The 24,523-nt window shown below is 26.0% G+C and overlaps 4 protein-coding genes across 12 annotated transcripts; 1 reads left to right on the forward strand and 3 right to left on the reverse strand.

The window, feature by feature from the left end:
* Positions 1-70: 70 nt before the first annotated feature.
* Rabggta (Rab geranylgeranyltransferase subunit alpha) lies at positions 71-5,084 on the reverse strand. Of its 5 annotated transcripts, none has more exons than XM_076326448.1 (9): positions 3,369-5,084; positions 3,140-3,253; positions 2,775-3,024; positions 2,438-2,548; positions 2,143-2,261; positions 1,687-1,874; positions 1,414-1,605; positions 739-1,314; positions 71-598 (listed from the first exon to the last, which is right to left on the reverse strand). In XM_076326448.1, the coding sequence occupies exons 3-9, from the start codon at positions 2,775-2,777 to the stop codon at positions 156-158; spliced, it is 1,632 nt and encodes a 543-aa protein (XP_076182563.1). In that variant the 5' UTR covers positions 2,778-3,024; positions 3,140-3,253; positions 3,369-5,084; the 3' UTR covers positions 71-155. The 5 variants fall into 5 exon arrangements, with proteins under 5 accessions (XP_076182563.1, XP_076182472.1, XP_076182384.1 ...); XM_076326357.1 differs by having other exon boundaries at positions 2,775-3,253; positions 3,369-3,513; positions 4,969-5,062; XM_076326269.1 differs by having other exon boundaries at positions 2,775-3,253.
* Su(p) (prostaglandin E synthase Su(P)) lies at positions 5,018-10,026 on the forward strand. Its single transcript, XM_076326582.1, has 5 exons — positions 5,018-5,683; positions 5,919-5,993; positions 6,213-6,547; positions 7,273-7,384; positions 7,880-10,026. The coding sequence occupies exons 1-5, from the start codon at positions 5,393-5,395 to the stop codon at positions 8,240-8,242; spliced, it is 1,176 nt and encodes a 391-aa protein (XP_076182697.1). The 5' UTR covers positions 5,018-5,392; the 3' UTR covers positions 8,243-10,026.
* LOC143154546 (uncharacterized) lies at positions 10,016-13,950 on the reverse strand. Its single transcript, XM_076326601.1, has 9 exons — positions 13,818-13,950; positions 13,199-13,351; positions 12,927-13,057; positions 12,505-12,637; positions 12,271-12,393; positions 12,123-12,206; positions 11,363-11,515; positions 10,506-10,634; positions 10,016-10,346 (listed from the first exon to the last, which is right to left on the reverse strand). Exons 1-9 carry the CDS (start codon positions 13,933-13,935, stop codon positions 10,237-10,239), a joined length of 1,134 nt encoding a protein of 377 aa, XP_076182716.1. The 5' UTR covers positions 13,936-13,950; the 3' UTR covers positions 10,016-10,236.
* On the reverse strand, positions 13,936-24,185 carry Oseg1 (intraflagellar transport protein Oseg1). 5 transcript variants are annotated; one of them, XM_076325995.1, is made up of 16 exons: positions 23,891-24,185; positions 23,225-23,334; positions 22,065-22,185; positions 21,640-21,850; positions 21,357-21,430; positions 20,886-21,156; positions 20,560-20,721; positions 19,966-20,263; positions 19,052-19,422; positions 18,297-18,689; positions 17,750-18,164; positions 16,564-16,790; positions 16,004-16,385; positions 15,247-15,413; positions 14,928-15,089; positions 13,936-14,074 (listed from the first exon to the last, which is right to left on the reverse strand). In XM_076325995.1, exons 1-16 carry the CDS (start codon positions 23,941-23,943, stop codon positions 13,997-13,999), a joined length of 3,495 nt encoding a protein of 1,164 aa, XP_076182110.1. In that variant the 5' UTR covers positions 23,944-24,185; the 3' UTR covers positions 13,936-13,996. The 5 variants fall into 5 exon arrangements, with proteins under 5 accessions (XP_076182110.1, XP_076182031.1, XP_076181950.1 ...); XM_076325916.1 differs by lacking the exon at positions 13,936-14,074 and adding an exon at positions 14,457-14,721 and having other exon boundaries at positions 23,894-24,184; XM_076325835.1 differs by lacking the exon at positions 13,936-14,074 and adding an exon at positions 14,457-14,721 and having other exon boundaries at positions 23,891-24,184.
* Positions 24,186-24,523: the final 338 nt, after the last annotated feature.

Consider the following 24,523-nt stretch of genomic DNA (forward strand, 5'->3'; position numbering starts at 1 on the left):
TAACACTTTCTTATTAAAACTGTAATGAAATTACTGCATAATAGTAAGTAATGCAAGACATAAGTATTTTCATACAACCCATAACCAAACCTTAAGTGTTTATTTTACTACATATTTATAACAATACGTGTGAAATAATACATGTATTATTAAAATTATTCTATGTATAATTTTGAAGTAGGATCAATTTCCATAACAGTACTCTGCAATTCTGCGATATCACAAATAGGATTTTCTCTTAAATCAAGAGACTTTAATTTGTGTTTTTTTAACAATTGTGATATTTCTTCCAAATTTCTTAGTTTATTATTTCTTAATGACAAAACCTCAAGGTTTTGTAACATAGGGAATTTTTTCAAACTTTCTAACTGATTATTTGAAAGTGATAATTTTTTGCAATTCTGTAGACAAGATAACTGATACAAGGAGTTTGATAGGAAATTTGCATCAAGATTTACTTCTTCAAAAAAACCAAGATGTTCATTACTATTCAGTGTTGTTAGATTTAATTTTGAAAGATCAATTTCTGATTTTATTTCCTGATCTCCTTCACTGTTCCATAATTCGTACAATTTGTACTCTATTATACATTTACTTTCTGAAAAAAATCTTCATTATTCGATTTCTGTGATAATGAAATAAGCATTACTAAAATAATAATATTAGAAATGTGAATTACAATTACAATGTGCATGTTACTATTACATTTCTTGTAACTTAACTGCCAAATATACTTACGTAAATCTCTGTAATAATTAAACCGAAGAGGATCAATATTAAGAAGAGTGTTCAAACTTGTTAAAATATCATCATTAAATTTGATAAAATTGATTTTTTTCATTAAATGTACAGAAGTAAGAAGGGCCCATTTATTACTAGGTTCCAATTCTACAAGCTGCTTATAATTCAATAATTGTGCAAGTAATTGGTCTTCATTATAATGAGGTTTAAATTTGTTTTCTTTAAACATCCACTTTTGATTAAAATAGTATAAAGGGTAAAAATGTCCTTCAACATCAACCTTAACCTCCGTTATTTCATTAAATTGCTTTTTAAATTTTCCAAACCACAATTTAGAAAATTTAGTATTTTGCCAAGATTTCCACAGAACATTTTCATTTTCATTATTTATTTGCAAACATATTGATTCTATTGATATACTTTGATCAATAAAAAGAATCACATTATTGTCTTTCAGTAAAGCTTGAGAAAGAGTGGGAGAAAATTTATGAGTACTTAATAACCATCTTTGGTAAAACCAAGCACTAGTATCATTAGGATCTGTAAATGTAGCATTCATTACCAACTCCAGTTCTAAAAAAAGAACACAATTTTACAATCATATATTATAAAATAAGTGTAAACAAAATTTTACATATTTATACAATAATTTATGTACAATAGAAATATTACCATCTTTCTTTTTTTCATTAATATCCTGTTGGTTGCAATTATCAAATATTTTTGACAAAAGTCGACTTCTATAATGCCAAGAAGAATAATTAGAGAAATTATTTAAAATTTTTGAGGTAGAAAATTTGAATTCTTCTTCAGAAGAAATTCCTGCTTTTTGCACAACAAATTCTCTATAATTCCAGCAATGAACTAAAACAAAAAATAACACATTTATGTCTTATCAATTCTTAGACATTAAAACTACAAACATTGATAACATTAATGACTCACAGTTTCTTTCATCAAAATCTAAATACTTAGTACATAACATTAATTCTCTTTTCCAATCAGGTTTGTTCATGTGATCCATAATCCATTTTCTTTGGTACCATGTACAATATGATTTAGGATTTTGTTTTAAACAGTTTTCAGTAAGCATTAATTCACTCTGATAAAATTGTTTTAAAAGTTCTTCATTCCTGTTTCATTAAATTTTATATTATATCAGATTTTGTTTTTATTTAAATACAATATAAATATTCAATGAAAAATGCATATTATAGTCAGCAATAAATACTTTTCATTAAAACATTCTTTGATTAAATTGTTATATTCTTATTATATTAGCATTTGTAAAGTCATTCTTGCTAATTAATTGATACATTACATTAATAAAGTAATAAATTGAAATTATTGAATATTATTTACATTGTTTATTAATAAAGATAAACATTAATGTATAATTACCAGTTATTGTTTATAAATGTCTCTCTGCGAATATTCCATAATGTATAAATTTCAGGATGCTCTAGTAGCAAACGCTCAGTCATCATCATTAACTCATCATCATAAATTTTATCATTTCTCTGTAAGATTTAAAGCAAAATCTTTATTTTATACATGGTATCAACATCTTTCATTTCTTTATTTTATTCATTTGACTTCTTTATATTAAAATTTCTTTTTTACTTAATCTTTAATCAATAGTTTATTTATATATTAACATATTCTGGTTTCATTATATAATATAAAAAGAAATTACTTTTTGAAACACTATGCTCATGCCACATTTATACTGTGTAAGCTTTTTCTTTTGTTTTTTTTTCAATGCCTCTTCTTTTTCTGCACTTGTTAGAATTTTTAATCTGCCATGCTAAAAACAAATAATTATATTACATACAATATACGAAATACGTATTTATTTAATTATATTTTAATAAAACTGAATAATTTGAAAATATTAAATCAAAATAGTAAATTTGATTCAATTGCAATACATAAATAATATTATTTATTAAAATTCTAAATATATTGTTTGTAAATAAAATTGATCGAAAATAGAACTAATTAAAGTGAACTAAAATATTAATTTTTATTACCATTGTGAATGTTTTTGTAGTTTTTTAATGTAAAATGTCTTAACCTTGAAATTATTCGTTTTTAAGTTTGTTTGTATGTATATGATTCGGGTTTATATTTTTTATTTTATATATTTACGTGACTAATAATCCATTTTATAATTAACTATTTATTTTTAACATTTATAATAAAAACATCTATGTCAATGTTTTACAGTTTTTATTTAAATCAATTTTGTTTTATAACTTCTTACTTAACTATTTATTTTGACTGCAAATAAATTAATTACAAGTACATGTATTAGTTATAAATTCGTTTTTAATTATTTTTTAATTGATTGAAATAGTCACAAGTTTTTTCATTTATAAATTATAAGATACGTCACGTAAAATGTAGATTATAAGGCTTTGTTAGGTTGTGTGCCGAAATACGTGGTGTCAGAGGTCGGAGTTGTCAGACAAGCCACCGTTTTCATTCATGCGCACTGGAAATCGCAACACTATAAAATTAAATGCATTGAGTAAAACAGGGTAACGTATTTGTCTCTGCTTGGTTATTTTAGAAAATTATCTTAAGATTTTGTAAATGGAAATTCCAAGTACAGCCCTACTTACATTAATACAAACAGAATCGATAGAATTATTCTGAGATACATAAATTAGCATATTAATGACACTAATAAAAGGATTATACTTCGTCCAGTGAGAGTTAAGAAGTGCTTGGAACGTGTTAAACAAAACTATGTGACTAAAAAAAGAACTGAAACAAAACAAACATAATAGAATTTATACAAGTTGCAATTTATATATATATAAAAATAGCTGTGTGCTTGTATTATATATGTTAACGCATATAGATTTTAAACCCAGTGTTTCTATCAGGGTTGCTAAGACATTCTTATTAAGATGTTTGCAGGTAATTTTGGAATGTGTAGAATGGGCAGGGATTTTCGTGCTTTCCCTTTTTGACTAAGAATTTCATAGCAATCTTGGTTTTGATTCATTATGCGTTAAACATACAAATGAAAGACTGTACGACTACAAAGAATAAGTAATAGGAAATCTTGGATAAGAGACATGAAGTTAAAAGGGTTAAAGAAATATGATCACAAGAACATTCTTTAGCCATCTTACACAAATCTACTAACGATGCCATCTAATTGAAGTGTGGCAAAATTTAAACATTTATCTTCTTTCACATGTTCCTTCAAAAGTTGTTCGCTATATTGTATATAAGAATTTATATTTAAAAATACTAGATAATAAAAGAAAAGTATAACAATTTAATAGCCATTAAAGAAAACAATTTTATTAAAAGTATCTTTTGCTTTTTACATCGATTGATCGTTTATATTGACTATTACTATGGTTATTTGAAAATGGTATTATACAATGTTGTGAAACGAATTAAAATGTTGAGTACACTCCTAATCAGAGCTCTTTATCTAGAACTGCTCCTAACTATTCACAACTATACATACAGTATTCAGTGAACATATATAGTAATGTCTCATTGTATAACCGTCATTTGGGATCTCCAACAGTCTTGTGTATACAATGTGCGCAGATTAGTTGTCTTTGTATTTTATCAACAATAGCAGCTAGCAATTGAAAAAAAGAAGTAAGTAAAAGGCACTGAAAAAGAATGAAGGATAGTCAAAGAAAAGGACATTGTGTGAAAAAGAGTAAGAGCAATTAAGGGAGAAAGAAGAAGGAATTCGAGAAAATAAAAGTGAATAAGTACACATAGATTTTTCATCTATTCTTTCGTGTAAAATTAGGAATTGAGTACATTTCGTGCATATGCAATAAGCTTTTAAAAGCAGTAATGCGCTCCGATTCAAGTAAACAAGTTAGGTTTCAGATGCGATTAGTAAATACAGTCAATCGACCAAAATAACGAATCGCGCAGCTCGAGAACTATAATTAAAAATTATTCAGATCATAGTGTTTGGTCTTAGTTATATTAGAAAAGTTTCATCGGTATGTTACAAATATTTTCATAAGAATAAAAATTATTATTATTCTTTATTTTGTCTGTTATTATTCTTTATTAAGTTTGCAATCTTTAAATGCCAATTGCCTTTTTACAAAGTAACAACCGGTTCATATCGAATTTCACACTTCACTAGGGACGATGGGGATTTCCCTAATTAAACTCATTAATTGATGATAAATAAAAATGAATTAATACTAATACAAAAGAGTGCAATACATTCACATAAGATGGCTGAAAAACTTTTGAAGAGGATTTTTGTAAGTTGAGCCTTCTTCTATAAGCGACTCACTCCCGTGGATTATGCACAGTCCTTCAGGTCCGCGAGTAAACTGTTAGATGGAAAATCTACTTATTTTATAGTCTGTGTCAAACTTAAATCTTCATATAGATTTTCATGTCAAATATTGCGTTACGAATGTTTCGATACTATTCTGATAATACATATTAACTACAAACTATTAAGACTGTTTAATACTATATTTATAAGGATTATTATAATTTGCACAGAATTTTTTAACATAACCTTTCTTCATACTTTTTTAAATGTTTTTACATTGTTATCAAAGTATCTGTTTAACAGTTCAAATAAAGTAATCCATTTATTTCAACCTGTACATACAATAATTAACACGTCTTTATAATGTCTATATTAGTAAAATTATCAAAATTATCGCAAAATTTCTATTCTTTTAAAAATATTATTCAAAAATGTTCAAAAAGAAATATAAATTTCTCGTCAGCAACTCAGCAGCCTTCAACAATAAAAACTATATTCAAAACAAGTTTATTAGGAATTTCTGTTGGAGTGCTTATTACAACAAGTTATTCTTGGTATTTAAATACACAAAATTCAAAAACTTATCATCTTGATGGTACAGAATACAAAATTAAAGCTTTAAAAGAAAAACCAGCAGTACCAATTTCAAGAAAGGTTTGCTGAATTCACTTATTATTATACATAAATTATGAATTTTACATCCTGCAAAAAAAATTATTGTATCATAAACTTTTAACTAAAATTATTGAATATTTGTTATAGATCTGCTAATTATCAATATAAAATAAACTTTTTTTAAAATTTAGCAACTTTATTAATACATTTTTAAATGAAAAGGTTACCTCTATTGTGTAACAAGTTTTACTTTAAAAATTGATTTTTATTTTAGATTGTTTTACCAACAGATTCAAGTGGATTAAAACTTACCCTTTTCCAGTATCAAACATGCCCCTTCTGTTGTAAGGTAAAATATCCATATTAAAGGATCGATACTACTCTATTTAAAATGTTTGTATTTTTAAATAGAGTAGTATTTCATAAATAATACATAAAAAATATTTTAAAATGATAAATTCTAATATCATTTTGGAAGATGAGTAATTTTCAAAAAATTTATTAAAATTCCATTTTAATTGTTTGGCAATAACAAGTTATAATAAAACTAATGAATAAAATATTTTAGGTCAGAGCTTTTTTGGATTACTATGGTTTGTCTTATGATGTTGTGGAAGTAGACCCAGTATTACGTAAAGAAATATCATGGTCATCCTACAGAAAATTACCAATACTTTTAATGCAAACAGAATTTGGTTATCAACCTTTAAATGATAGTTCAATGATCATTTCACTATTAGCATCACATATAAAAAACAAGTCACAAAAGGTTGATGAATTAATAGAATATTATCCAAATATAGCATTGCATGATGAAAATAAATTGAAATATGAAATTATGAACAAATATTTTTTAATGTATAAAGAAACTTTGCCAGAAAATAAAAACCTGGATGCTATCATGTAAGTTATATTATGTAAATTAATTTATTATTGGATTTATTAATAGTTAATTTCTTGTAGAATTGATATTAATGTACAATATTTATTATGTGGCTTTTGCTAATTAACCTTGGTATCAAATTTGACTTACAAACTATGATTTAGTTCGCACACTTCCACACTTATCCCTTTCCTCTTTCTTCCCCCTCCCCTCCCCCTCCCCCTCCCCCATACACATCAATTACTTTTACTTCTTCATATTTAATTTCTTTAATATCCTAATCATTTTCACCTATTTCAGTATTTGTATCTTTTCATCTCCTGCTTCTTTTATACAGTTATTGAACTCTCAAACAGTTATCATATTTTTTTAATAGGTGTTTTAGGATCCAGTTTCCTTTTTTCTATTAACTCTGATCTTTTTCTTTGTCTTATTTTTTCTGTTGCATTCATATTTCTTTCTCTCATCATTTTTGCTCCCTGTGGACTGTAACTATTCTCCATTAAATAACTTACCCTGGTTATTGTCAAAAATTAATATTGGAAGTAATATTAAAGTCAGTATTAATACCATAACTAGAACCAATACATTCACCAACTTGGATGTTTTATATTTATTCAACTTAATGATTCTTGAGACTATTTTGTGAACTGGAATCACTATTTAAGCTTTTAATCTCTGTACATATTTGAAATATTGGTTAGGAACAAACAGTAATAAAATATAAATAAATTTATTTTTTTAGGGAAGAACATAAATGGAGAAAGTGGGCAGATGATGTACTTGTTCATACACTTTCACCAAACGTGTATAGAACATTTAATGAAGCTTACAAAACATTCAACTGGTTTTCAGAAGTAAGTATTTACATAATAGTTAAATTTAATATGACACAAAATGTATAATAATTTTTTATTTAAAAGTACGCATATTTTAAATAAAACACAATTTAATTAATAAATGAAATTAAATAAAATAATGATATTAAAGTTAATACATAAGTGAAAATGACATATTTAATATCTCATTGTCAATTAATTTTATTAGCCGTTTATAAAGTTACAAAAACATAATTAATTTTTAATTTCATACACATTGAGATACTCAGTATTGAATAATACCTTAAAGATTGATTCAAAGTTGATACAGTCTTAGAGCACATTAGTAAATTGTTGCTGAAACCTTTGATGCATTTTATCATATTTTATAAGTTAGAAAGATTTTGTCAACAATTCACTAATGTCCTCTAATCCTGTATCAGCGAATTGAACTTTTGTACATGTACTAAATCTCGCGGCAGCGAGAATTTTAATTAATCTAAAAATTGAGAGAATAATTTTTTCATTAATCAGGTTGGTAGATGGGAAGAATATTTTCCAACATGGGAAAGATTAATGATAATAAATGTGGGCGCTATAGCCATGTGGTTGATATCAAAACGCTTAAAACGAAGGCATAATCTTAAAGATGATGTTCGACAATCTCTCTATGATGAAGTTAATGAATGGTTACGTGCCATTAAGAAACGTGGTGGTACATTTATGGGAGGGGAAAACCCGAATTTATCGGATCTTGCTGTTTACGGAATTTTTAAAAGTATAGAAGGTTGTAATGCTTTTAAAGATGTTTTGAATAATACAAAACTTAAAACATGGTATAATGCTATGACGAAAGAAGTGGAGACACATTCTGGAAGTAAATACTTAGTTAATTAAATAATACAAATATTAATTAACTTTTTCAAAACTAATTTGTATTATTTAACTTATTTCCATTACTACAGTATTGTCTTGCAATAGGTTGTTCATATTTCGTTGTAAGTAGTTTCTCTATCCCTTCCACTGCTTTTGTAGTTGCCCCCGCGAATACGACAGACTGCAAGTGAACAAGAAGGCACATGATGCCAGCAAACCATAAAGTTTATTCGAGACTTTGGCGACTTTTATAACTAATCTTATATCGTGACGATTTTCACATTTCATTAACCATTATAGTAATCCTTACTGGCATTGAATGAAGACAGCATCCTAATTTCATTTCCTATTTCTAATGTTTTCTCCTGTAATAATAAATCTGTGAGTTGATTTCTCACTGTCCGCTGTTATAGAAACCACGTCTAAAGACAGTTTTCCAAATTCTCAAAACTGCATGTTCTTTTTTTTTAAATTTTAATTCGTGGACTTTAACTATATAGCTTCTTAATTTACTTTCCTCGCGTTGAATGCGTCGAATTGTTTCTAGACAGATTTGATACTACTCTGCTAAATTGGAATAATTCCTACCACCATGTTCAACTTGAGAAATTTAATCTTCTTCTTTTGCAGCTCATGATAATTTAACAATAATTTAACTATAATAATACATGCAATTGCAATAATAATTGTAATAGAACAATGTATTAAAATTTAAAAAATTTTTAATAATCATAAAAAAAAAACGATATTTCTTTTCCTGTATCCCTACATAATCGAAGCTGTTGAAGACTCGAGTGACCTTGTATGGTTTATTGCCGTCATTTGCCGTCTTTCTTATTCGTAGTTGGTCACACTCGCCACGGTAAATAAGAGAAGAACTGCAAAATTGAAAACTGTTTCGCTGTAAGTTGTACCTGTTTCTTCAAATGGACGATCTATAACGAGACAATACTGTACATTCAAACTAATTTTATCTTGAACTATTGATTCTTATTTGATCTCTAGTGTAATAAATTAGATATACAGTTGCATTTCATATTTTATTTAATTTATATAATACATAGTATTCATGTATATAAAACAGAAAATAAAAGGAAAATATAAAAAAATTGGTGTCCTGTATCTTGAATATTATTCAGGGTGAAATAAAAGATTATAAAAAATTATGCTTTTTTAAATATGAGATGAAAATTTGATAATTTGCACTTTATCCAGATTTAAAAAAGATTTTTGTTATTAAATAATGAATATAAGAAAAAAATTAGACAGTGCTATCCATTACCATTGTAGGAATCTAAGATGTGTCTAAATGATACACAGTAATATGAATTCATATCATGTCAGGAAAAAGACAATAGCTTTGGTTACTCCTTCTTCATGAAATGCATTTCAATCTCACGCGTAAAGCGTTTGACAGGAGGACAACATAGATGTGCTAAAATATTATACTATTGAGCCCAAAATGGCTTTAATCTTTCAAACCACTTAACTTATAACCAACAAGTTACATGAATCACTATGAAAGAACAGTATTATCAGTATCTTTGAAATGTGTAAAGTTCAAAATAAGGATTAAACTATTATTTATTAAATATACTTCATTACGTTTCAGAATTAATTTCGATACATGTTATTATATAGGACTATATTGTGGTAGGAATAATAATTAATTTAGTTTGTAATATGTAAATAGTTGTGTATATATGGCGTAAATATTACGAATGTGTCAGGCGAATTTATACCTCATTGATGCTCAAGAAGTAAATTTGTATTTTTTAAATAATTGGTATTTAATATTTTGAACAGTGTAATAAATATTTATACATAAATGTGTGTACATTATTATTGTGTGTTTCACAAACTCACATCTAAGTAATGAAATTGAAACAATTTTTATTTCAATTGTTATGTTGAAAAATGATAAAGAGTTTTTTAAATTTCAATTAGAAGGAAAAATTGTAGTAAATTCGACAATTAATAATTACATAAGTTATCTATAGATCTATCTTTTTAATTTAAACTGCACAAGGTATTTGACGATAAGTCAGTGAGAATCCTTTATTTTCTATTTCTCCCATTTCATCTCCATTTGTGACAACATACAAGACAAATGGTTTTGAATATGCTAAAAATGAGAAAATACTTTATGTAGTTAAAATTTAAAAAGTTTTACAACCTTTTATTTTAAAAAAATTAGAAAAAGTAAAATGTTTTTAAAAATGAATAGAAATTAATAAATCAATAGTTTAAACAAAAATTTGGAAAAACATTAAAATATACATACATGTTTTTGTTATAAAACCATTACCACAGAATCGTTCTACACCAACTGCACTGCCCACTATAAATGGATTTGCAATGATAACAAAGTCTTGGGTACAGTCTGTCCCTTGTTCTGCTGCAAATTCTGGACCTGAATAAAAGTTACTAATATTATTATTGTTATCACTGATAACTAACATTAAACATTGTATTTATTATAATTTTTTGTTAAAATGTAGAGGGTGTTTTCAAATTGAAATCACAATGAAAAAGAATAAGGAAAAATATTATAAATATAATATTTAAGCATAAGATACATACAAATATTTTATTAAAAAAAATATAAGAAAAATATTAAACGTAAAAAAATTAATAATAGGCTACCTAATAATTAGATATATTATTATTTAAGAATAGATCAAGAATATTTATTTAATTTTTATACACAAGCTGCGTTTACTACTTGATATTGAAATTTTGAGTTAGGTTTTATTTAATTTTATTTACGCCTGTATAATTCTTAAATTATAAAAGATATTAAAAAATGTTTCAAATAGAGAATGTAACATTTATCCTAATAATAGACCTGTTATTATAATTATAACATATATAATAATTTACAGACCTTTAGAAACGGTAAAACTTGTGTTTGAAACATTCTTCTATATCTTATGTAATTGAAGAATTACAGAGATGAAAATAAATTAGGTGAAATAAGGGGTGGTTTTTCTCTTAAAATTAAAAAGTAGCAACAATGAAAGACAGCATATTACTTACATTATTTACTTTACTACTTTTTTTTAAATATTTTTCACAGATATCTTACCATTTTTAATCTAATTGTAATAAAGTATTAAGATTTTATTATATAATATATACCTATTATAGTAGGGTCTAGAGAACCTGTGTCACCAGATACAGAAAATGAATTCGCAGTTGTTTGTGACCATTCAATGGCACAATATCCTCTGGCCATTCTTATGCACACACCATAATTTGTATTTGCTATTTCTCGTGTACCAATTTCTGGTGCTATAACATTTATAAATATATAGATAAAAATTATGTCATATACTATACAATTAATTATTAATTAATATTTTTCTGTTTGTAAAAGTTCTTTTCTGTTATATTATGTTAACATAAATACAAAAAGTAGTAAAGTATCTGAAAATTTTATAAAAAATTATTATTTTACTCAACATAAAATTTGCATATAAAGTTCCGTTATTTTAAAGTTTGTGTTCATTTACATTAATAACAGATAATTTAAAATTATTTATTATATCATACGTTAATAAAAAATGCAATTCAACACATTTATAACAGCGTAATTCCGCGATATTTATTCAATTTAAGTTATTTGAATGAATTTAACAAATTACAAGTTGTTTATTCGTAAATTAAAATGTTTATCTAGGTAAGAATTTTGACCCTCTTTGCCAGTGATTCATGCTGAAATGTGTTACAGCAACTTTTGAATTTGTAGTAATTAATACCTTATTTGGTTTTACAACATAATTGAAATTAAATTAATGTTTGTAATACATTATTTTTTCATTAATTCATATAAACTGTAAATAATTAATAATTTAATTCGTATAATTATTTCAACAAATTAAAGTGTTGCTAATAATACCTCTTGGATTTTGTGTTGTACCATAATTAAAACTTGTTACAGTATCTGAAACACTATCGTAATATTGTAAACATCCGTTTGGAGCTGTAACAAAGGTATAAAATACATGAGTATTTAATAAAAGAATATAGTATAGTTATACACATACCTTTATAAGTAGCATCACAGGGTATTTGTTGTATTCTTATATTCCAACGACGTTCTGTTGTGTACTCAGAATTAGTATCAACTGATATCATAATTGGTGTAGCACCATTAAAATCCATGTAAACTAGAAAGTTTAACAATATGTCAAACAATTTGAGAACAATTATTTATAAAATGTTCAACATTGTAACATCTTGTAAATTATTGAATATTTATATTTTTTTTTTATTGTTACCATGTTGGTTTGCATTTTCCCCGCAAATTCGAGGTACTGATGTTGATGATCCAGAAACTAGAACAAGATCGTAATCACAAATTCCACTGGCATTTGGTGAGGCAAGACTTAATTCCAAAAAGTCCAAACGTAACTAGAACAAAAGTTGTAGTAACGTTTTAACATTTTACTTTTTTACATATAAACTCTAACAAACTCTGTGCCAAATAAATTTTATCATAGTCCTTAATGTTTCAAGAGTTTACTTTACATTAAACAACACACGTATGAATTACTAAATATTTAAAAAAAATATTACTACAATTATTTGTGTGATAAGTAATAGAACAGTTAAAAAAGTATTATATTAAATAACAAAAAAACGGACAATATTTATTGATACAATAAAGTCAGGTTTTATACATATTTTCTTAAATGCACACCTGACATATGTTTGAATTACAACGATTCACTGTTATTGTACACCGCCCTGCCCCATCGTAAGTTGTTGGATACTCTGGATTTGTAAAATATGTATTATTTACATTCGTAGTAGATCCACATGATTTTTGAACTGTAAAAATTATTGATATATTAGGTTGAAAAAATATATGTAGATTACTTACAAATTATTTATAATAATTCTTTTAATTTCCAGAAAAATTATCTTTTTATTATTTTAAATTTTGAAAAACCCAATTATCTATTTACTTACAAACACAGCAAATACCATGTCCATTTGCACAAGTACCAGATGCTGTTCCTCCATATTCACGGCATTCTCTTCTAGTAAAACAAGTGCCATTTAAATTATTATTGGCCAGGCATTGTGAATTTGCAAAACGGATAACACTGAATAACGGGAAAACTGAAAATCCTTTTAATAAATTAATATCTTACACTTTGTGAAAAGTACATATTATATTTTGTCCTAATTACAAACTTCTATATAATTAAATTATATCTTTCATTTTTAGCTTTCAAGAATAAGTTTTGAAAATATATTTTTTCAACTTTTTAAAACAGTAAATATCATTTATTTTTAAATTATGTATGAACATAATAATTGAACATAATACACAAATATACTTCAAAATACATTTCTATCTTTATAAGCAATTTAATTTTTATATCAAAATTTGAATTTGTTTATTATAAATTTCTGAGGGTAAGGGAACAATTATTTTTATGTTAAAAAAGAACAATTTATTTTAATAATTACTTTCTTTTAGTTTATCAGAATAAATTCAATGTTATGTACTTCATTTAAAAATGTAATTAATACTTCAAAGATAACATTATTCTAAATATTTTCTTGCCAAAAAAGTACTCACATCTTCCCCGAATATTTGAATCTTGGATTTCCGTAACATTATTACTATCCAATTTACCAGTTTCACAGAAGGCGGAATTTCCAAAAAGAAAAATCATTAGAGCGACTATGCACAACATCTTTCGGACTACAACTGTTCGAAACGAACTTGATTCTTCCGAAGATTTCGTTTAACGGTATTCAAGGAATCAGAACAATTAGCATGTAGATAAGAACCAACTTACTGTTTGTTCGTGTATATAACTGTATTATTAATACCTAGCACAGAACAAGGTCAGTTAATAGCAAACAATTTCTATTATCTGAATAGGTATTATTTTATACTATGTTAGCCAGTTGTACTTTATGTCTTGTGTAAGATTACCTATGATAATTTTAATATGTATAAAAGTCTGTAACATTACACAAAATTTTTAATATTTTAAAATATTTTTATTGTATACAAGTAACTATCATAGCATTCTATTAAATATGTTTAGCCTTTTAACTGTATAGAATAGAATATTGTTACAAGATGCATCAGGAATTGATGTAATTTTGCATGTTTAAAATCTTACAATTTTGAATTATACCACATATTTATATATTAGTTGTTTATGGTAATAACTACTATACTAATAATTAATGCATTTGACTTTCTTGTACAGCTATATACTCCAATGATATTCTTCCTTAAGATTAAAGATTATTATTTGAGTTATGTTTATTTTATATAAGATTGTGATGTATTTTAATTATTTGAAATGTACAACAACAGTTTATTACAATACAAACAAAATTTAATTAGCAAACGTGTATCTCATATTAATGAAAGAATCTTAATTTGAAAATTTATTTAATGTTCTACAAAATGGACAGTGCCCATATCGTAATACAGCCAGTTCATAATCGTCCAAATGAAATAGCTGAAAAGAATGATGACAAGTTATTAACATAATATGCTATTATATTGCTATATGCAAATAGCAAATGAGAATTTTCTAAACTGTAAAGGGATTCCAATACTACTATGAATATAGTATTACATGTATTATTAATTTTAATTTATATTAATTTAATTTACTTTATTTTAACTAAAAATCAGAAAATAAATATGAAGCATTTTTCATACCTTTAGACAAGATTTACAAAAAGTAATTTGCAGATCAGGCAAAAGATTTTTAAAATATTGTGTTTTGAATGGTCTTGGCCATTTTATGATTAATACAGTACATGGATCCATACTTTTCAAAACACTTTTTCCCACAACTATAGTAGAAATGCTTGATTTTTCCTAAAATGTCATTTAATAAATGCATTAAAATCGAATTATTTACCAATTTAAGTAGTTTTATTAATATTTTCACAACTGGATGAAAATGGTACACATCGACATATAAAATATTAAATAAGTATGTAAATTATAGATATATAAGAAATATATTATATACCTCATATTTCATTAAACGTGCAGTAAACATGTCTACTTCAGGAATAATAATAAGCTTATCTTTATCTATCATAGTGTCAGATGATGATAAAGACTCATTTATTAGTTTTTCTGCTTCTTCATCTGAAATATCTTCTTCTAATTCAAATTCGACTAATGGTAGAATTTCTGAAATTATTTTTTCAATGCAAACTTCTTAACATTATTATTAAAATAATTTCTATTTGAATGAAATAATGTCTAATATGTATTTAAAAAATGTTGTAATCTACGTCTACAATAAAATTTTTTTCAGTTTAATTATACAAAGCAAAATATTTAAAATATATTTGAAGCTTTTTGAGATAATCTTTGAAGAAAATCTTTTTCAAGTATACAGTTACGTAATTTAAAGAAGTAAGTGGGATGTAAAAATTTTTCTGGAGCTTCTTTTGATGAGATACCAAGATCATTCAATTTTTTTAAGTAAAGTAAATATACTTTTCATTCATCATAAACCACTTTACGTTATCCAGAAGTTGTGTTAAAAATTATGAATTTATTTTTATATTAATATGAAAAATTTCCATGATTCTGACACTTTGAGAAACAAACTGATTTTAATCTTGACAAAATTTTTGTAGTTTCTAAAACGTTTCATTTATTCAAATATATCTTTTTAGATATTACACTGCACAATACTTTTATCCGAAGTAATACTCCTCTATTTATATTATATTCTTTGAAAAGATCTGCATATATAGTTAAATGAAACTTACCAAACATTACAAAGGAATATTGAAATTTTAAACAACACTGTACACAATGTCCCTGATTATCTGGTAACAACAGAGGATTAAAGGTTGAACACTTATAACAAAGGGGCATAAGTTCCTTAGGATCTCTATAAGGGGAAGCTTGAGCCAATAAATTCGAAATTTCTAACTGGCCAAGTTGCCATTCTGGAATTCTTGTTTTACGTAGTTTTTCAAGTAACTGCATTGTCAATTTATTAGCACCAAGAAGAGAAGCTTGTTTCAATAAAGTGTACATTATAATAAATTTTGAAACTCCATCTATTTGAATATTCTGAATTTTTGTTAAAAGAAATCGTGAAATGTTAAAAAGAGCTTCTGGCATTAATGATGTGAATGGCTCCTCCTAAAATGGAATTACTATTTTTACCATAATTATAAATTTTGAATAATTATTGTTATAATAATAAAATTGCTATTATTATGTGTTTTAAGAATTTATTATAAAGGTTAATATCATAAACATAAAGTTAATTTATTAAGATTATAAAATAAAAAATGATTTCCTTAAGGTATTTACTTACAATAGATTTATGAACTTCATCGTAAGCATAATACACATCAGCCTTTTCATAATATTGGGAAAACATTATTTGTAATTCGTCAGTGCTTCTGTTAAGGTTTAAACTAATTTGAGAGAGGAGCCAGTAAAAATAGGATGCATCACGAAATCTTTTCTCAGCAACTGCATTTTTTGCCAACATTGTTAAAACCATTATAGATTTTTCTGATTGTCCAGCTATCTGAAATGCTAAAATAAATATAGACAATTTTTAAATATTTGTAATTCTATACTACTATGATCATACTTAACAGAATATATTATATTTCATATTTCATTTTATCTATATTTTAAGTACATACATTTTATATTTTTAATTAATTTTTATTCGGTCACATATAAATAAATTTAAACCAAATTTTATATCAATAAAGTACTCCAAACAGTAATATAGTATTAATGTATTGAGAATTTGTGACTCGAGACTGGTATGAGTTCTATAACATAGAAAAGATACGTTTACTGAACGATCATTTTTCGCTTCTTTCTCATCGAAGGCAAGAGCGCGTCCGAAAAACTGAAATTGAATGCAGAACGGTACTTTCAATGTTTCAGCTGCTTCATATCGTTCTTTGCTTTCAGTCTCTTTACTCGTTCTCATCTGATCTCACTCTTACTTTCACAGGCCAGAAGTAGATTAGAAATAGTGAAGAGTGCATTAAGTCCTCAGTGTTCCAGGAAGCCATGCTGATATGCTGTACCGGCAATACCGGATGCGGAAAATCCCACACAACTTCCGTCTTTTAGAAAATTTTCCCACGTTAAAAAAAAAGGTCCTCAGTGTTCACTATCTGGCATGATGAACGCTATGCTTGGCAGCGAAAGAAAGTGAAAAACAGGGTAACCAAATGAAGTTTTTACGCTTCCCTTGGATATAGACTAGTAACCTGCCGTGTATCATAATACAAAAAAACACCCGTTATTTTTCCCCATCTAACGTGCGACCCCCTTAGATGAGTAGCGTCATGGCAGTGTAATCCTATCCTGCGATCAGGCGTTTCCAACACCGAGACCACAGTCCTCTCAACTTTATCCCTTTAAAGGGTTGGAGAAGTCTTAGGAAAGTTTCCCCCATGGAAAAGAAAGCCTTCAGCGTGCAAATCGAACCGCACTCTCGATGAATAAATACTGTATTAGGTTGTGCTCACCTTCCTGTGCTTCGGAAAAATGACCAGTTTCTGCCAACCACCTAGCATATGGTCCATATATTCTTGCTTTCAGTTTGGGATTTCGTTCAGCTAATTCAAAAGCCTCTGGCCATGCTTGAGCATCCACTAAGACATCTGCTACATCAGGATCATCGCCCAAACGACCAAAAATTTCTGCTGCACCATGCGTTGCACCTAATTTCTTTAATTTCTTAGCAATTACAGTTAAATTATCTCTATCTGTTTTATCAAGTTGTCTGCCCACTTTAATTAACATATCAATCCAACCATACTCTGCAATTATGTTAATTGCACGATCAACATCTCCTGCTGAAAGAAACGTTTCTGCTGCGGCACGAGGTTCTCCGAGACTTTTAGCCCACTCTGCTCTTTTACGTAATAATATCGTACGATCCTAAATGTATTATTAAAATAAAATTGGTATTCTTATTATTTTTAAATCTTAAGAAGTTACATAACATACAAGTTATTTATGAAATTAAATTCTAAATATTTAGAAATGTTGATAAAGGAGTATATCACTAACCTGGCTATTTCCACTGACAATAAATTCTTGTGCAATATCAAACATACGCAAATCAGTATACATGGTTAGTGCATATTGTTGCAAACCAGCTTTTTGATAAAGTTTTGCAGCATCCTTTAATTTTCCCATAGCAGCAGCAGCAGTTGCCATACATGCTTCTCTTCCCCATTCACCAGATTTAAGCTTTTCTTCTACTTCGGATAAAATTTCTATATACCTTAGGTTTTTAACTCTAGCAAAAGCAGAATATGCGATATTTAATTCTAAATGTTCTAAAGCAGAAATGCCTAGAGCAAACCAATCCGAATCTGCTACTCCAAGGCATGCTATTTGATAAGCATGAGAGAAGAGACCAATATCTAGGTATTGGTACATGAATAAAGATAATGGCACCTATATACAGATAGATATTTAAGTTATTAGTATATATAATATATCATATATGATTTGTTCAATAAATATATAATACTGGACAAATGTATTCAGACAAATGCTTTGTCATATTCCAAATAGTTATTTTTGCACTAAATCGAGAAAATTATATATAGAGAAGATAAACATAAGTAAATATAGTAACCCAATAGATTCTAATCAAAATATAGAATTTCTAATAATAATACACAAAAATATGAATGACAAAAATACTCTTTGCCCGAAGACATTTATCCGGTACAGTAGTTTACAAACTATTTACAATTTTTAACTTAAATGAAATTTTTTAGACTCAATTCTTAAATACTCAAATTTGACTTTACCTCCACTGTAATAATACAAGATCCATTTAAACAGTAAACTTTTGATCCATTGTGACCCACGACAAATCCAGTAAATTTTTGTCTATATTCAGTAAAATTGCCTACTTTAATTACCAAGTACTCTCCACTTGAAAAACACATTATATCTTCAAAACTGCTATTAAATGCTACACTGTTCACTTCTTGGAATTCTTGGAGTTTTTCCTCTGCATACAAATCAAATATATAAAGAATTCCATGCTCACTAACAACTGCAAGCTTTTCTTTTAATGAGCTAACATCAAGACATCTTACAGAGCCTTCAATTTTTGTTAAATGTACTGGGAAGGGATTATCTAAATATATTTTTACTATGTAGCCTGTGTTTAAACCTAAATGAGGATAAAAAGAAAAAATCGTTAAGTAAATTACCTTTTTTATTTGATTTGCTATAATATACTGAAAAATTAATTTAAAAAATAAGAAAAATAAACAAACACTGAGTAATAAGTTACATCATTTAATAAACATCAAAAAAAGTAAACAAATTGTTATGGATAACTGATTTTTATGTTTTGTGTACAAAACTAATAATCTAATTATAAAAATTAATTAATAAGTATTCATAAACTTTGGAAAATTTTAGATACTTTGCTAAAAATATTAAAAATTTCTTAATAAGGCAAATGTTAAAGCTTTAAGGAATTGGTCAAATATTTTACCATCACACAACCAGTACTTGTAATTATTTTTTTATATTTCTAATTTGATGCATTTTGAGAATGATGTTGAAGACAACTTTTTATCTCTTCAAATTTTGTTTTGATCAATTTCCTCGTATATTTATTAATAAATAATAGAGATATTTAGTGTCTCATATGTTGATGACTAACCAAATTATTCACCTCATATATAAATCTTTTTATAATACAAACCTGCAATTAAACATTCTTGGCCAACTGGACCACCCACGACTTTTATGTAAGTTATAAGTCCGTCAAGTATCCATTCTCTTTCTACAATTCCACTTAAAGATAAACTCTGTAATCTTCTTTCTGTACATAAAATTAAATTATTTGCTGTAACAACTAACAAATTACAACTTAAAGCTTGATTTAATTTTTCACATATACGATAATGCATTCCATCAGTGGAATTAGTTGGTTCATATATTATTACACGTTCAGATAATTGAACTGCTAATCTACATTTGTACACAGCAATGCGAGAAATCTGAAATTAAAGTGATAATCTTTGTAATGTATATTAATTATCAGTAGATTTCATTTAAGTACAACTATTGGTAAAATTTCATTATTACTATTTTTCAGAGGCAGAGTACTCCTATTTCCTTTTTAAGTTTCATTTTAACTTATACAGGGATTTTATTTATACGAGATTTTAAATACTTTACTTAATACATAATCTGTCACTAATTTTGTATTAAGTTAATTTTATTTCTGAGAACTAAATAATTATTCAATTTTATTAAGAAAATATCAGATTTCTAATTATGTACATTTACTTACCAAATCTTTACATTTAATTCGAACTTTTTCACTGGTAATCAGATTTTGTATTATTACATCAGTCATATTTTCCCTGTATGCATATCTATCTCCATATAATCCATGTATAACATTCCATGATAATTGTAAATATGTTATTGTACCATCCTGACAACCTAATGCCTGCATTGGTAAATAAAGAATAGCTTTATAAGTAATTACTTAATATGATAATTACATGCAGTAAAAATTGTAACACAAATAAAAGTGCTCGACTAATAATTATAATTCAGAACATTGAATCAAATAATATTAAAATAATAACTGATATATAATTAGATTCTCACAATATGTGTAGATGTTGGATGTACTGCACAACTCCATACCCAGGAAGAAAATGTACCACCAACATTAATTAATTGTATTCCATCATATGTCATTAATATACACTGTTTGTTACTTCCTGAAATCAAAATGTATTGGCCTCCTGCAAAATTGCACATTCTAAGAGGAATAAAATTTAATAATCTGTCTTTTCCAACTGGTTTTCCTGTGATTGAATAAAAGGATATAGTTCCATTCCATTCTGCGATACAAAGGACATCTGTAGAATTTTCCCTGTGAGTAAAGCCAAAATTCAGTGTTAAAATATGTTATATATTAGTTCTGTATATAAATACAAATTTAATAAATATTTTTTGTTACATAACTTGCATAAAATTTTAATTAACAGGATAAATTAAAATGATATTAAATTATAATAAATTTAATTAAAATTTATAAATCATTAACACAGTAAGATAATAACCCTTTATTACCATTGACGATTCCATAGTAAACTCCATATTGGTACTTCATTTTGTCTATCAATACGTATCTGTTCTTCTCCATTCTAAAATTCAATAATGTTTTCAAATAATTAAGTATAACAAAGTTAAAGTACATTTACTGTTTAGAAACTATTGAGCAAAAATAAAAATAAAAATATTGCATTGTTTAAATAGTTATTTTATTTAAAAATTGATTTTAAGAAACTAAAAAGATATAAATAAGAATTGTCCACAGTTAATATTCTATAGTCTTTAAAAGAATAAAACAAACTTTATTTCTAATAGACACATAGCCAGTTGCCAATCCAATGGCCAAATATTGACCATCGTTTGTCCAAGCACAACAATTTACTCTTCCTCTTAATTTATGTTTCACAACTGCTTTTTGTTCTGGAGACCAGAATGCTATATCTGATATCGAACAACTCAAAAGTTGATGTGATACTGGATTGAACTGCATAGCTTGAACTGCTTCATTATGTCTAAGAAATTATATTATAATAAATATTTTGATGTAATTGAAATGAGTGTATTATACAAAGAAATCTATTTTGTTTAATTAAATTAAGCATGGGATATAGAAATATATTGTGAATAATGTTTCAAATACAAATTCTTGTTTACTAAATATAATTTCTAAAATTAAAGAATTCAATTAACAAAATATTATATTTAGTAGTAAAAAATTTAACTTACGAATATTTAAGGATACCTTCCAATCTTGATGTCCAAATAATGACACTCTTATCTGCACCTCCCGATGCAAATTTTTTACCATCTCTTGCATAACATACACAGTAAACTATGTCTTTATGTCCTATGAAGTATAAATACAAATATGTCCTATAATTCTTTTATATTATTAATCCCTATGAACTAATCATAATGTATCAGAATTAGTTATTTACAAAAAAAAATAGTACACCTTGAAATTCTTAAACAATCTTCAATTTATAATATTATAAGTTTAATATTTTTATAAATATCAATCATACTTGTTATATTAAATAAAGTTATAAATATTCATTGTATAAAAAATGTATTTATTAAAAAAATTACAAAATGTAATTTAATTTGTATGATAAAATAAGGACACACTTCTGTGAATTACCACACACAAAAGAAAAAGGTGTTTATACACTTATTACTATCATTTTAATAATATGTTTCTTCTTTTTCATGTTTTATCATTACAATAGTCCTATTAGAAAAAGTTTTATGGAGAATTCATGTTGTTGTCATTATATTGTTACATACATGTGTTTTTCTTAAACTTTCTTGTTTCTCATAATTACTTAATTATTGTGGATGAATTTCTTTCTTCTTCTTTCTACCGTTATTAAAGTTTTCAAATAAATTACAGGCTACCTATTTGCTTCTATTGATATTTTTTACAAGTTTTAAAATTAAATCATCTAGATTTTACAATCGTTTAGTTTATCTCTAAAATCAATTTTTAAATCTACTATTTAAGAAATACAGTTTATACATATGAAATATTTATTTTTTTATACTACCTAACTACAACTAATATGACTCTAACACTAAGGATAACTAATAATTGATTAAAAATTAGAAACATTTAAATGTGTTATCATTTTATTGTATCAATCTTATCCACTAATTTTATTAATAAATATATTTTCTTCTGTAATAAACATTTGTAGTTGTATTCAATATATTTAATGTAATTTATACTTATAAAAGCATTAAACTCATAGTATTTTAAACTGAAAATTGTATAAGAATTTCAAAATGTGATATAAATTTTGTTTTCAACATGTTCAACTTATATGTACTACAAGAATGACTTGTTATTACAAGGCAAGAGGGTAAATCCAAACAATTCAATCTACCTTTTAATGGCTGAATTAAAGCACCTTCAGTTGTCTCATAAACGAGAACTTGCTGGCCAGCAGCAATAACTAATTGAGTTCCATCTGGGTTAAAACATAAGTCATATATACTGAAACAATGTTTTGTCCATGTTAGGAATAGTTCCTGTTATTTCAAATAACACACAAAAAATATTAAATAGCTCTATATGATAAAAACTAACAATTCAAAACTTGTCTTTTTGTATCATTGTGTAAATATTGTATATATACAAATTTTCATGTACAATACAAAATAATTAAAAATTAAAATATAAATTAAACTAATTTTCTTCAACTAATTAAAGAATTGTTTACTTATTATTGTATTGTACAATTTTGGTTATAACTTTCTAACTTTTATCTATAAAAAATAATTTTAATTTTACATTGATATATTTTGAAATCATAAATAATACAGCAAGAATAGGTATGTGGAACAAAAAATTACAGGAGCAATGCAAAAACAAATGAAAGAATAAATAATAATACAACCATATGTTTTTAAAAACAGTATTTAAAGTGTTAGAACTAAAATGTTATTAGTGGCAATATCATTAATTGATTGATACAGAAATAAAAATGTTCTCAATTGTTGTTTTTAGTAATTTAAGAAGAATAATTTTAAAAAATATTTTTTAAAATTACCACCATTCTGATTTGTCTTGAACTTTATCAACCCAAGCTGGTATAGCCTTCATTGTTAATTTTACTACAAAAATGATTTTTCAATATAATTTCAAGGTATTATTGACATTATTTTTATATATACGTTTGTTTTCATGGTTTCCACGGAAACTGTTAAAATGGCGCCGTAAATAGAAAACGTCATCTTTTATTACTCTATGTAAGATTATGAAATGAAGAAATAAATAATGGTTAAAAAATACTAATTCATGTAACATAGTATACTATATTACAAAATTTTAAATAACAATATAGAGATAAATGAGTAACAAATGTTGGGATTGGTCGGTACCATATCCTTTGAGTCCATAATTAGCTATTACTTTTATTACACGACTATCTACAATGATATATGACGAATGAAAGTTCCTAGAACATTTACTTCTAGCGATAACTATAACGTACAATGGTCTTGACCCACGAATCGTAGACCAAACACTACTGTAAATTTCAATTTCTTGTCCCATTATTAAATTATATAAATAGTACAAAATATTTTAACAATTTTTCAATAAAAATGAAATATATATATATTTGTTATTTACTCTTTATTCTTGAAAAGGATATATTAATCAAAAATTTTATATGAAAACA

The sequence above is a fragment of the Ptiloglossa arizonensis genome, chromosome 1 (assembly GCF_051014685.1).
Source record: "Ptiloglossa arizonensis isolate GNS036 chromosome 1, iyPtiAriz1_principal, whole genome shotgun sequence".
Classification (NCBI taxonomy): Eukaryota; Metazoa; Arthropoda; class Insecta; order Hymenoptera; family Colletidae; genus Ptiloglossa; species Ptiloglossa arizonensis.

Excerpts from the sequence above, each read along its gene's own strand:
- Oseg1 (XM_076325835.1), bottom strand. The coding sequence starts at position 23,943 with ATGAAGGCTATACCAGCTTGGGTTGATAAAGTTCAAGACAAATCAGAA. Across the intron at positions 20,722-20,885 it reads ATCCAACATCTACACATATT|GCATTAGGTTGTCAGGATGG; the intron begins GTGAGAATCTAA and ends TTACCAATGCAG. Across the intron at positions 18,165-18,296 it reads TTGTCAGTGGAAATAGCCAG|GATCGTACGATATTATTACG; the intron begins GTTAGTGATATA and ends TAATACATTTAG.
- LOC143154546 (XM_076326601.1), bottom strand. The coding sequence starts at position 13,935 with ATGTTGTGCATAGTCGCTCTAATGATTTTTCTTTTTGGAAATTCCGCC. Across the intron at positions 12,638-12,926 it reads GTAATTCAAACATATGTCAG|TTACGTTTGGACTTTTTGGA; the intron begins GTGTGCATTTAA and ends CTTTTGTTCTAG. Across the intron at positions 11,516-12,122 it reads TACAACACAAAATCCAAGAG|CACCAGAAATTGGTACACGA; the intron begins GTATTATTAGCA and ends TAAATGTTATAG.
- Rabggta (XM_076326448.1), bottom strand. Across the intron at positions 2,262-2,437 it reads TGAGCATAGTGTTTCAAAAA|AGAAATGATAAAATTTATGA; the intron begins GTAATTTCTTTT and ends TAAATCTTACAG. Across the intron at positions 1,315-1,413 it reads TAATGAAAAAAAGAAAGATG|AACTGGAGTTGGTAATGAAT; the intron begins GTAATATTTCTA and ends TTCTTTTTTTAG.